The sequence below is a fragment of the Nilaparvata lugens genome, chromosome 7 (assembly GCF_014356525.2).
Source record: "Nilaparvata lugens isolate BPH chromosome 7, ASM1435652v1, whole genome shotgun sequence".
NCBI lineage: Eukaryota > Metazoa > Arthropoda > Insecta > Hemiptera > Delphacidae > Nilaparvata > Nilaparvata lugens.
In genome coordinates, this window is record NC_052510.1 from 17,091,110 (window position 1) to 17,105,904 (window position 14,795).

The following is a 14,795-nucleotide window of genomic DNA, read 5'->3' on the forward strand; positions in this document are numbered from 1 at the left end:
TATATTCCTACATGGTATAAAAACAATTTGGCATCGTTGCGGAGCTAGAAAAGGATAGCAACTCCAATGTTAATCATGTGTTGACTATAACGTGAATCTCACTATAGAAAGAAGACTCATGCCAGTTGAATTGACTCATTTAAGAGTGACTTCAATGGGGAAATAACTACTTTAGCTGATGACACTGCCTTTTACGTATAAAGCTGCTTACACATATTCGCGCTTCCAACCCGCACCGAGCACGCTCCTCCCTCGTACCGCCCTCGTACCACCATCGAACCACAGTCGCTCCACCCACGCACCATCATGAACTTTACGGAAGATGTTAGATCTTCTCGCGTTCCCCGGTCGAACCACTGTTGCTCGCCGGTCGATCATCAATCGCTCTGCTGGAGTGACGTTCGGTTGCGGAGCAGAGCGAAAGTCTGTACGCACCTTTATACAGACAATAAAATCCAACTTGGATAATTATACAGTTTTAGTGTTTGTTTAATAGTTCTTAAAAAAGTGTTTGAGTTGAATTCATTGTTTCCTATTGACTGGCACATTATTCTACTCCGTTATATTCCTAAGCTCTGGTAATGTGTATTATTTTTTTTCCTATTCATTTTTTTCATTTGATATCATTTTTGAAATAATTTATTTTTGTTTTTATTTAGTCCTGCGTGATGAATAATAGATTATTATGATTATTTACCCCTATGGGTGGGGAGATAAGAGTCAACAAGATGGACTCTTTATTCTTTTTGAATTGATGACTAGAATAAACCCACAGTATTCTCTGCTTGATCGTAAGAGGCGACTAAAAGGGAACGGATCCAATCCAGAGCGGATTGGCATAACATCTGCCAGAGCCAGGATGATGAGCCTTTTTTTTCTATATATATACATTTTTCTGGCTCTAGATAAGTATCCGCGCGGTATTGTTATTGGTTGGATTTTGGCAATTATGCACATGGAAACGATTGAGGTCAGTATAGAAGTTTCCCGGTAGATCGGCCTTTGTCAAGGCCACTTGTGACAACCTCAATAAATATTGAGGGGCTAGAAATGTATAGCTGAAGAAATTTTATTATATGATTTATGTAAAAAACTTTCATGTGACATCCTCCTTGTACAAGAAACCCAGAGGTGCAACTAGGCACAGGCCGGAGGTGGATGGTATGGAATTGGTTCTTGAGAGACCTCATGATAAATATGGGAGCGCGATTTTCATCAGGCCCGGTGTCAGGGTCAGTGACTGATAGGGATGATGTGGAGATACTAACTGTCAAGACCTCAGTTTTCAGTTACTTCCGTGTACAAGCCACCCAATGTACATTTCAATTTTGAGAAGCCTGACCATTTAAGCTATGACAACATCAATAGTATTATGGGTGATTTCAATTGTCACATTACAGCATGAGGTTACAAGCATACTGATAAGAATGGTGAAGATCTTGAAATGTGGGCAGAGACCAACAACATGCAGCTTGTTCATGACCCCAAGCTACCATCATCTTTTAACAGTGGAAGGTGGAGACAGGGATGCAATCCTGATAACATATTTTTGTCTTCTAGAATAGCATCTCAGTGTGAGAAAAGAGTTGATGATCCAATACCTCGAACACAACACAGACCCATCACTTGCATTATTAGTGCTGTGGTCAAACCAGAAAAAGTGCCGCTGAAACGGATATTTAATTTCAAGAGGGCAAATTGGGAGTCATTTAGGAACAATCTTGAAGACAAAATATGGGAAATAAAACCAATATCTAAAGAATATGAAGATTTAATTGAACTGGTGAAGAAGGTTTCAAGGAAAACAATACCTAGAGGTTGTAGAACAGTTATATCTCAGGGATCTCTGATGAGGCAAAGCCAATTCTGGAAAGATACAAGGACCTGTTCGAGAGAGATCCTTTTGATGAGGAGACCATCAGAGTAGGAGAACAATTGAAGGAGACAATTTCAGAGAATCGTAGGACTAAATGGTGTGCAATGGTAGAGAGCATTGATATGAAAATTAATAACAGACGTGCTTGAATTTGAATGGTGATGGGACCCAAGCCAAGGCCTCTTTCTATCCTGTGTCAGCAGACCAGGTGGCAAGTCAGTTGCTTTTGAATGGCAAGACAGGTGGGAGAAAAGATCATATCCGAATAAAAAGAGATCGAACAACAGAAACTCACCTTCTCAGGGAACCATTCACTTCAGATGAACTGCAGCAAGCCATAGCCTCCATGAAGACAAATCGTGCTGCTGGAGTAAATGATTTGAGGACAGAGCAGATCAGAAATTTTGGCCCTAAGACAATGGAGTGGATCACCAGGCTCATGAACTGCTGTGTGAATAGACTCCAGATTCCTAAACTGTGGAGAAAGTCTAAGGTGGTAGCACTGTTGAAGTCAAGGAGAAGCTTCTTGGCAGCATCCCATGTCCTGCAGGGCTCTCCTGAAGAAAATCGTGTGGAGCAGTGGAGGAATTTCGGGAAGAATTGCCTCCTGGTCATGATCTGGCTTTTCTGACTTAGAAAGCTCTCAACCGATTAAGGGTAGGAGTGTCCAAATGCAAAACAAACCTGCAAAAATGGGGTTTATTGCCAGCTCATGATGACATCTTCTGCGAGTGTGGAGCAATTGAGGAGCAGGAGCACTTGCTTGTGTGCCCTCAGCTTGATGTCCAATGCAGAAAGGATCTTTTTGAAGCAAATGGCAAAGCCCAATCAGTTGCAAATTTTTGGAAACATGTAATTTAAAGATAATGTTTGATCCAATGCTTATATATATTTTGTTATTATTATTGTTTTTTTTTCACATGGGACCTGAGTATCTAATGATTGCTTGTTTGGACACAGAAAGTATTATGATCATTAATATTAGATTGATTTTTCATATAATTTTCCTTGTTGAATTTGGATCTGCTAGCTTTCTCTGTCTCTGTTTTGTTCCTTGTCTAACTGCATTGCTCTATCTGTACTCCATCATGCGGACTTGATTTTATCACTTGCATGGTTGACTATTTCCACATATTTTTTATTTATAGCTCTATAGTGTAGGTAAGAAAGGAGATTTATCAGTAGTATTATTCATTTTTCAATATTTAAGTGATGAATTTCCTTTATATATTATACTTCATTATTATGTGTATTATTATCATTATCTTAGTATTATAAGTAGTTGGTTATTTTCTTACACTTGCAAAAGTTGTTTGTTTATTTTGTTTTCTTGTGGAAATAAATATATTATTAATTATTGTAGGTACCGTAAGTAACTATACAGGGTATTAGAAAAAACATCGGTTAAGCCATTTTTGAGAAAATTGTGGAAGAAAGATTACAAATATAAGCCTATTTATCGAGAATGTATCAGAGCTTCTGCTACTTTGCCAGAATAGATTCATGATAGTTGATAGGGTTCATGATATCCAGGGTATTATTATTTTTAAAAATCATTTGAAGAAACCCGTGAAAACTCAATTTTGACTCATCGGTCATATTCAATTGCATTCTTTCTTTTGATCGGGTCCTCATGGTACAAGAACCTTTTCAATTTTCAAGTCCTCACGCCTCACCCAATAGAATATTTCTCACCAAAGTAATAGAGAAATATTGTGAGAGTTTACTTTGGATATTATGGTTTTATCAGCAAAATACAACTCAAATTTGTTACTAGAATAGAAGAATATATTAATTTGAAATCTCTTATAATATTACAAGCTACAGAAAATTATTTACATAGAACAGATAAATAAGATTAACTATATTCCTTAATTAATTATAATTAATTGATTAATTATAGAAGAATTCAACAAAGGAATATACATTTTTTAGAATTTTACTACCTAGCATCATAAATATTATCTCAACACAGATAGGCTACAAAAGTATATTTGGTAATTTTAATTATTTTACTGTAGTACTAAATCACAAATTACTCAATTATGAAATACAAACTAATTATGATTATGCAAATAAATAGTTCTGCACTTCTGTCACCATTCTAAACAAAAATAATAATACTCTTCTATTAGGCAGTTCCATTCTATTTGCTGGAGTTCCATTTTATCAATTAGGCTACAGAAAATGTAATCAAGATACGACTTTTTTCACGTCTCACTCTGTTTATTGCTTACAAATAAAATTATTGCTCAATTCTCTATACACTGTAATTTGTTATATTTTTACAGTAACTTGAGATGTGTATCTCAGAAATGGATCTAGTACATATTCATACTTGAATCTCTGCTAAATGCATTTAAATGAAATAATACCTTACTCACTACATCATTAAATTAATATTATGATGGAAATCAATTTTTTCTAATGCCGGTTAGCCAAAGGTTATTTATTAAGAAAATACTTTAATTGCTATATTTTCCAATATACTAAAACTAAATACATTGAAGTAATTTTAATCTTGAACAGATTTCTTGAAAATTTAATTCATACTTCAAAACTATAAATACGATAACACTAAACTGAACATATAAAACAAAATATCTAGAGATAGAATAGTGTGGGACTATCTCACTCAACTTGATGTGAGTGAAAAATATATTAAATTGATTGATATTATTTTGAGTGAAAATATATTAATTACATTTATGTGTAACAATTAATTGTTGCAATTAAAATAAACATACTATTGGGTACTAATTCAATTATTTTTATTCCGTTCGGAGTACGACTACTATTGAACTGAAGATGTAATTTAAATTGGTTCAGTAAATGTACAAGGCTCTTTAGCAATGTGTATAGAACATAATACTCGATCTTTGGTTAACTGAGTATCAACACATCACTTGATTCATAGAAATGATTGAGGACATAGGGCAGTTGAGAAAATAAGCTAAAAGGTGGAAATACATATGCTATGTAAGATAAAGTTTACATCGACAAAGTAGCGAAATCGTTTGGAAATTGTAGACACCCATTACGTGCGGAAAATGTACTTTTATTGGGAATAAGAATAAATAAAAAATGCTGAGTTCACAGATTGAAAATGGTTGAGTATTGTATGGGTATACCTAAAGTTTGTAAGGCTACCTACGGAAAAACACCAGGCTTAGAGTTTTCACAAACTCCATAAATATTTTCATTTGAAAATAAATTTGATTTGTTTGTTGATAAATATGGTTGTTTTATATAAAACAGTGAGAGCACCCATTGTTTGTAAGGCTAACTACAATAAAAAACAAAACAACTACGGGTTGGCAAGGAGCCGAATGTTTCTTCAATCTTAAACTAATTTGATTTGTTTGAATAAATATTGATTGCTGCTCAGCCAGCAATTTTCTTTACATTACACACCTTATTGTTGCACAGTGGACACCTACCAATTTCTTTCCAAATTTTCATCGAGCATTTATAACAAGAGTAACGATGCACGATATTCGTGTGAATGAAGACACCGTCCTTCGGCCGTGCCATACACGTTTCGCACGTTTCTCCACGCAATGGCCATTGTTCGTTAGATTCAGTCTGGCAACTTATCGATTTCGAGCTGACCACAGTTCTCACCAAACTTGCATCAACGGAGCTGTTTTCAACTTCACTACTGTTAGATGTCAATGATCCTTTCAGCGTGCTTTGACTGCTGGTTAGTTGGTCGGTTGAGTTGAGCAGCAGGGAAGAGTTTGGCTGACTAGAATTGCTGCTGCTTCCACTCTCGTTTGGCTTCGATCGTTTTGCTTTCCGCCTTGTCCGCTGTTTCCTCTTCTTTGTTCTAGGCTTTGGCCGTGGTGGGAAAAAGTTTTTGCGATCCTGAAAATACAAGAAAATTAAAAAGGATGTTCCCGATTACAGAAAAACAATCAAGAGATGTGAAATAGCTATGCCATGTGGCCGTTTGCAGGGCCGAGCATGATGTTCCCAGTCGAAGCGTTAGCCAAGTCTGGAATTTCATGCGATCCCTGCAAGAGACATTCACAGCCAAGTAACGTACAATATTTTTCGCTACACAATCAGCAAATAATATGCAAATGAGTAAACAACAACAAATTAATGAATACGCAAATGAAGCAGCCCATATCCAAAAGATGAAAAAGTTGTGAATGGAAACAGCATAATATATCAGACTTCTTATTAATTGTCATTTGCCATCTATAGGTGTAAGCTGTACGGACCAGGCTCAATCTCGTTGTGAACAACTAATACTCCCATATAGAATAAACGGAAACTGGGAGTGATAGGAAAGTGACTACTTTCGGGATGTATCGCGACTGACCTTGACTTTTCCGGGCTCAAATTGAGAAAGCTGATTTTATTTAGGTACACTGTTTGTGGAACTGTATCTTTCCCTCCTAGAAAATGCCCAGGAATTGTACGTTTTCTGAGCAGTGTAGTGGAAAAATATTGTTCCCAGTTTCAAAGCATTAATAAACAATTTAGAAGGTTAAAATATAAACAGATAGTTCTCAGTTATGATAGGCTTAATTCAATCTGGCAACCCTAGATTTACAGTATAATTAATTAATGAAGAGAAGCGGCATCGCTATTCTTCTAACTTTATCCACTGCCATTATAACGTGGACCTCACTATAGTATAATTTATTTATATCGCATTGCATTATTCATTATAATCAATTTTTTAGTTTATATTCTTAATAGTAATTTATTATTGAGTTACTTTACGTAAGATTGTTAATATTTTTTTCACGACACACACACAAACAGACTGATCCGCACTGTTTTGTAGTGTGAGCCTTTGATAGACAACGGCGGCGCCCCCGGGCGCCGCGGCGCACAGTTTGGGAACCTCAGCTCCAGGGCTTTGTTCCTGGGTGAATAACATATCTAAATTGTCCGGAAGTCTTCAGTTACCCACACAGCGGCCATTTTGCTTTTTTCTAAATAATGGTTGAACATACGAAATTAAAACTTTGCACAATAACGTTACATAAGCCTCTAAATGTGGGTCACAAACCACTAAAGCTGTCATATCTCAGTTAATATTGGTTCAATCTTGAAAAATCTGGTATCAATTGATAGGAAATTAAATTTACTGAAAAACGTTACTCTTGTAAAGTTTTTGTAAAACAATCGTTTTCTGAGTTATAAAAAAAATTATAAAATTACTGCCATTTTGTTTTATGAAATAGAAAAATTATCATATTTTTTTGTAGCTTTGTCTAGTCATAAATGATTGTGCAAAGTTTCAATTTCGTGTGTTCAACCATTATTTAGAAAAAAGCAAAATGACCGCTGTGTGAGTAACTGAAGACTTCCGGACAATTTAGATATGATATTTTTAGATATGTTTTTTACCCAAGAACAATGCCCCAGAGTATTGGTAGGGGTGGGGAGTTGGTAAACACGGACAAGTTACCAATTTCTCCTTTATATTTTTGAAGAGCTCAAATATATATTTTTTATACTGTATTTCTTGTCACACAGCAGCAGAAAAATTCATTATCAAAGCTTGCTTAACATCCTATTACTGATATGAAATACAGTAATAAGTAGAACTAATTATATTTCAGATTGATTTCTACAGTGATGCAGATTTGATACCTAGTGAGATCGGACTCCCACTAATCCAGGATGAAGGCTTAATGACGAAACAATCTTATTGACTAAACAATCGTATTATTTGGAATTCCCTTTAATTAATCAATATAAATTATGTCAATTCATGAGTATCGCTAAACAAGGATTAAGAATAAAATAAGTTGAAGACTCAAAGGGTTGGCAGATATAATATTGCATTTTTGTTGAAATGCTAACAAATACTTATAGTTTTTTCAGTAAGTTCCTAATTATCAAATACATACTACAACACTGATATATATTGAATCCATATTATAATTCCTATTCTGAAGAGTGAATACGAACGTATTTGTGAAAATTCTTACCCCAAAGCATTTTTCGCAAAACCTGAACAACGGATTATTATTTGGTGTTCTACATTTGACGCAGAACCAGTAGTCGGTTAATGACAATTCCGGATCAAATCTCTCCGGTAAGTCGTCAGTTGAAGACGTAGATGTGCAACTAGTATTCTCTGTGACGGCGTTTATTATTTTGCCCTTTTTTATCATGATGTCCTAAAAAACAAAACAAAAAAATACATGTCACATGAAAAAATTGACAAGTCAAATATTACATAATAGAGACCCATTAGTTTGTTCTTCAATCTTCTCAATAATTCCAATTGAAACCCACGCAATTTTTTAGTTTCAGTGCTCCTGGTAAAGTTCCACTACATAAATAATAATTAACAAAAAAATGTCAAAAGAATTTTGCAGCATTTATTTTATTCACGAAGAGTTCTACAAATTCTTAGGTCGAGATGTATAACAAACAAATAATATAATACTGTGAAACATTCAATGATATAATAATAAATTATTATAATTAATTCATCAGAAATATCAAGTTATAAGTTAATATTAAAAAAGCTATTTATGTATTAAGAGCGTAATGCGCGACTTTATCGCTCGCGCAAAACAGTTATCACGCGACGCGAAGCGTGATAATTTTGCAAGAGCGATAAAGAAGCATTACGCGCGAATTACATACAAATTTTTTTCTACAACTGCCCAAACCTGTTAAATTACTTATATCGGCGGAGTTACAATTACCCACTTTTTAGGTTAAGATCTGACATTTTGGCGAGCTGCTTACCATCAGCTGATTAGAGAGCGTAAAGAAAATCTACTGCGCATGCGCGGATGGTTAGCGAGCGAAAAAGTAGATTCTCCTCAGAAATAAGCTGTTTTACAAGGGAATTGAGTATGTAAATTCTTTTTTTACGCGTAGTTGTAGAAAAAATAATAATTTGTCAGTAATGTCACTAATTATTGACTTCCAAGAGGTCAGAGGCAATGCTTATAAAATCTCTCATGAAATAACTAACAAACATGTTGAGACATGAAACAAGCGCATTGAGCCCTCCCCCCACTCCAAATCTAATCCCAAACACAAAATCTAATCTTACAAACATTTATTACATATTTTTAAAATAGACAGTGACTTGAAATTTAAAGTGAGGTCCACGTTATAATGGCAGTGTGTGATTTGCAATGGTGTTGCTATCCTTGTTTATCGTTCAACAAAGCAGTTTCTTTTTCACGCATAACGATGTTGCCACATCGTTTATCAACAATGTAGAAATTCAACTAATTGACAAAATATTCAATCTCAATCATGAAAATTTATTATGAAATCTTTGAAAAATATATTTTCTTGACAAATAAAATATGATTAACCATTTTCAACAATAATGAACAGTTAAATTCATCAGATATGCCAGTATCAGCTGTTTGGGCGGCAAGGCTGAGACCTGGCAACCCTTTTCTCCTATCTTTCTCCACTGCCATTATAACGTGGATCTCACTATAGATATTGTACATCTACACTACAGTACCACTGTACCTCATTCTAGCATAATTTTCAAGTGCTAAATTAAAAAGTTCGAATACTTAATGCTACCTAGTTCTAAATATGTCTAATTATAAGGTGATTGGATTATTTTAAATCTTACTTCATCGTTTGATGAAGAAGAGAATGATTCGTTGATTGTGAAAGGATGACGAATTTCACTGTCTGACAAACTTCTTGGTTCATATTCCACATCCTCTGCACTTTGTGAATTGTCGCTAGCACTGTTTTCTCCTTCGCCATCAAAATCAAATGACGACGATGATAATGTATCTGGAGTATCTTTAGCCGAATCTGAAAATGTAAATTACTCGTTAAAACTGATCTTGCAACATTTTTATGCTATCTACACACTCTGACAAAGAATTATTGAGAGAGGTGTTGCAGTTCCAACTTCAAGATTTATACCCTCTTTCTTTAATTCACAAAAAACTCAATCACCTTTACAGCAACACAGAAATTTAAATGCTGTATTCCGCATTTAATAATTTTGTTCGGCATTTAAGAGTACAGTGAAACCTCAGTAATTCGTACTCTTTTAAAAAAGAACTCTGGATAATCCTAATTTTTTGCAAGATTAATTTATTGTTGTTGATGAATCCAATTTACTAATTAGAAATGTCTCCCAGGGTCTTGTGAGTATCGAATTAGTGAGGATTCACTTTAATTTATGTTGTACATTTATTTATTGGTTAGAGCAAACAATAAAATAGTCGGAAAAACAGGCTATTGCCCAAAACCTCTTCTATTTCCTAATTTTGTGTCAAATCGTCCAAATATTATGTACATTTCAATTTCTACACCAAATCATCAATCTTAAACTATAAATCAGAATAAAACAAACAATTTTAAATTTAAATTTACTCCACAATTCGCAAATACGGCTGCGCCCACCTTGTATACGAATATCTATTGTATGAAAACGTACGTCATCGATCGTAAGAATTGAGTGCACACACATATCGCGTAAGTAGGTACATTCAAATGAAAAAAATGGACCAACGTAATAGGATGTTGGAAATATGTGCTTATTTGTAAGTCCAACTCCAAAAAATGAGAGCACTTACACCAAGTTACTTCATTCGATTTAAAATTTTGTTGATCGTTCGTGGGTTTTCGTAAGAAAGCGCATGCACTGTGAGCACAGCCTAATTTACTGTACTGTTTGCTGGGAATAATTTTTCCTTACTTCCTATGATCAAGAGAGCGAAATCAGCTTGTTCTGAGGCCAATATACATTGTACCGCAATCTCAAGGTTGTACATTATTGTACCGTAGTCACTGGACGACATGATGACAAGTGTAGGATGCCCTTCTTCTAACAATCGTAATTTTTGCTTCTTTTTGCTCTTCTTCAGTTAGTTTCAACTAGAATAAAAAATAAATTTCACCTGGATTATTACGGGATCGCAAAATTCTGTTTGGATTGACTTACCTGTAGTTTTATCTTGGATACTGTGTACGGATTCTGTGTCTTCATCGGAAGGACTGCTCGACTCAGGCTCTAGTACATAGCGATAGTACAGTCTCTGAAAACTTGTTGACGGTTCTCCTAAAATTTACAATAGTTTTTCAATATTGGAAGATTATAGTTCCAATACAAACGATGGAATTAAGGTTTATCGGAAGAGGAGACTATTAGTCCTAACGGCGGCTGGTAAGGAATATTTCTTTTTCATATTTCTAAACGCAGATTTGAAAAACAATATTAAGTAAGAAACAGTTTTGAAAATCAAATGGAATGCATCAAATAATCAAAACTATATCAGTTAACCAAATAGCTCCAGTATTGCAAATCACTTGCAGTGATTAGACCAACTATTACAAGCTGGCAATCATAAATTAGAGAAGCAGCTGGATTTAAGGAACCTATTAATTTCGAGCAACGTTTAACACCTCATACATGTTTACTAGAATGAATACGCTCAAGTAATCAATGATAACTCTTGTTGGACGTGTGACAGCGCGACTTGCTCATCATTATTATTAATTTTAGTCAAGTATAATTTGTTGGTAGTTTAGAAAATTAAAAAAAGTAGGTACATCGTGCAATAATCTCTTCATAATATACGATCAATTCAAGATCTGTACTAGAAATGTCAAATTGTTGACGAGATAAAAGTGAGGCGTTTGGTTTGGTTGGAACATGTTGAGAGGATGAGTGACTCAAGAGTTGTAAAAAAAGTCTTTAGAAACAACCCAGGATAGATAGATAGGCTGTCTATCTATCAGGAGGGAGAAGGCTGAGAGGACATCCGCAAAAGCGAGAGGCTTTTTGAAGGAGGTCAAGGCTCTGAATGAGCTCTAGTGCCAAGCAGTAAGTGAGTATCTCTTTATAATAATAATTTCTTTCGTAAGAAATTATGTTATATCATTATAGTCCTACATTTGAGTCTACGTTATAATGAAAGTATTCGCATGATTAAAACTCTGAAAGCAAATTACGAAAGTTTTACATACCCGACTCATGCTGTCAAATTATTTAGGCTTTAGGTGTGATCACATTGAATGCATTTTTGTGCAAGTGCACGCTTGGTTGTGCATGACCAAGCCTGCAGATCAGAAACAAAATCTGGAAACATCAATAGGAACACAACCACACTGAACGCTTGCACTTGTGAGCAGCTACATGTAAGTCACAACGTGTTTCAATGGCACTTTTCCTATTCTTTTGTCTCATGCATGACGTAAACTTGCACCTATTGGCTTTCAATGTGATCACAACCCTACCTTTGTGATAATGATATCAAGATGAGCTCAACAATTATAAGAATGTCAATTTTAGTTTCTATTAAATATAAATTGTCAAGAAGACAATAAGTGGTGAGCATGTCAGAATTGTGTAGATTTAATTCAAAATATAAAATTTACAATGACCGTGGTTTTGAGACGCTCTAAGAATATTCTATTAGCTATATTTCTTATTGCTTCTATTCTCATTTCATTCAGCCAGAACATGTGTTGCCAGTTTCAATTAGCGTATACAAAGCAGGGCCCTGCTTTGAAACAGATCAAAATATAAACTATAATAGATCTACTAAACTATAGATCTCTACTAGATAAACTATAGATCAATAAATAAAAAATTATCTCACCTATATCATGAGTCCCATCATGTTGCCTTTTACCAAGGATAGATGTAGCAGTGCTTGCCATACTAAAAAAAACAAAGATAAAATTAATAAAGTTCATAAGAAAAATTCTAAAACTATTTTCAATTGAAGATAGCTAAAATCAATTAACCTTCATCCGCTCGCGCGGGCGGTAAATTGGCCGCCTTTTTAGATGTTTTGTTATATTTCCTAACCTGGCTATTAGTGAGTGGTGAGAGTGTCATGTATTCCTTCCCAACTATCTTCCCTAACTTCTTCAGCCCTTATCCAGCTCAGTTGGTGAATGGTGACTCACTTGAGCATAGAAGTGATTTTTAGTGTGTGACTACTGGTGAGCGGCCAAATTGCCACCCGCGCGAGCGCTTGAGTTGGGATCTCCACCAAGATTTTTTTGCAAATATCTCTTCAAATTTATCATTTTTATTCAAATTACAATGTATCATTTTCATCTCCAGCCAATTTGTAATGTATTTATTTTTTCAAGTTATCTCCTATGGCTTGTAAAATTGCAATAGCCTAACTGCAAGAAAACATAGAAGTGGATTAGATACTACTTCTAAGTTCTAGTGGATTGCAAACTTCTACTCATCAAATAGTTATTCATCAAAATTTGTGAGAAGTAACTAAACTTTTTTCATTTCAACCAATCCCTGATATTTCAAATGAACAACTTTTTATACGACTAGTATGGCCAAAATTCTATGACATAAATAGAATCATAGAATTAAATTTTACACTGATTCTATGACATAAATGAATTATCAAATGCCCTTGATGAAAAATATTACAGTTAGCTTATATAATTACATTTATATATTAGCCTACAATATAAAAATGTACTTATACCATGATAGATCAACTATGGTCATGCCAATAATTATATAAATGACATATAAAATAATCATAGATATTTAATAACAAGTCATCATAGTCTAATATCAGCCTTTAAACTCCACGAAGGCTACATAAATATTATAGGTTATTATAAGCTATATGATTTTTATCAAAATCTTATTATATCCCTGTAATAACTTGTATTATAGAGTAGTACTTGTAATCAGTGACATTGAAAACATCTTATACACTTTGTGAATGAATAAACCTAAAAATAATCAAGGGCGGCCAAATTGCCGCCGCGAGAGCGGAATTAACTCCACAAGGCGCAAGTGGATGAAGGTTAAGGAAGGTAGGGTGTTGGTTTGTAGATGCTGATAAGAATAACTAAGGTAAAAGATAATATTGAGACAGTTTACACAGCTGGTATTATAAAAGTATACATCCTTACAAGACATGAGATTGCCAATAAATAAGTGGCACAGTTTGGTACCTATTATCAATACACTATCACAGGCTTATCAAAAGTTCAAGTAGGTACTGAAGAGCTCCAAATCTAATTTATCAATATTTGTGGGCTAAATCTTTAAAGTAATAAAAATCTTTTGCATCAATAGGAATAAAATAATATAAACAAAACAAACTAACGAAAGTTTCTTAAATTTTTAATAACCTACCATATTCTTCGACAAATTTAAACATAAATTTAATATACAAACAGAAAATTTTAAATGCTTCCTTACCTTATGTACAAGATAAATAATAATAATATTCCCCGGCAAGGAATTTGAATTGTTAGGATATAAATATGAGATCCATGTTATTTGCAGACATAATCTTGAAATCACATACCTAAATTATAAAAATAATAACTAAAAACTCTACAATAAGAATAACACAGAATTAAGAATGAGTGATACACATGAATAATAAGAATGAGCTCGGAGCTCACAAAGAAACTCGCAACATTTCCAATTCCAACTATCAAGATCAACCAATACCAAATAGCAAAAATAAGAGAATAGAATTTCCAACGTTCTCAAACTTGCAGGAAAAAACCTGTCTGTTGCCTCGTTGACTGCCCTTCCCTTCCACCGGCAAAATACTAGCCCATCATCATCATCGTCACCACTGTGTCGTCATCATCAACATAATCATCGTCATCAAGCAACAATCTGCTGCGCTACCAACCTACCAAAAGTAATGCATCTAAAACTCGATTTTTTATTGACATGAATTATTATTTTATTATCTTTTTCCATGGAATAATAATTGAGTTCTTTAATGATTATGATAATCATAGTAACCCAATACAGGAATAATTGATAATTCATTTCAAAATTTTCAATATCATTAAATAAACATTCTCATATTGTTGCATGTAATTTCTTTATCGATTACTTATTATTGTGGAATTGGTGTTCACCCTTCAAACTCTAGTTAAGTTTTAAAATTTCAATTTTAAAACAAAAGTGGAAGGGATCTTT

At 34.2% G+C, this 14,795-nt stretch overlaps 1 protein-coding gene across 2 annotated transcripts; it reads right to left on the reverse strand.

The window, feature by feature from the left end:
• Positions 1-3,833: 3,833 nt before the first annotated feature.
• LOC111051827 (E3 ubiquitin-protein ligase Mdm2) lies at positions 3,834-14,408 on the reverse strand. Of its 2 annotated transcripts, none has more exons than XM_022338396.2 (6): positions 14,052-14,408; positions 12,457-12,518; positions 10,551-10,729; positions 9,465-9,655; positions 7,834-8,025; positions 3,834-5,743 (listed from the first exon to the last, which is right to left on the reverse strand). In XM_022338396.2, exons 3-6 carry the CDS (start codon positions 10,651-10,653, stop codon positions 5,261-5,263), a joined length of 969 nt encoding a protein of 322 aa, XP_022194088.2. In that variant the 5' UTR covers positions 10,654-10,729; positions 12,457-12,518; positions 14,052-14,408; the 3' UTR covers positions 3,834-5,260. The 2 variants fall into 2 exon arrangements, with proteins under 2 accessions (XP_022194088.2, XP_022194087.2); XM_022338395.2 differs by lacking the exon at positions 10,551-10,729 and adding an exon at positions 10,797-10,913 and having other exon boundaries at positions 14,052-14,401.
• Positions 14,409-14,795: the final 387 nt, after the last annotated feature.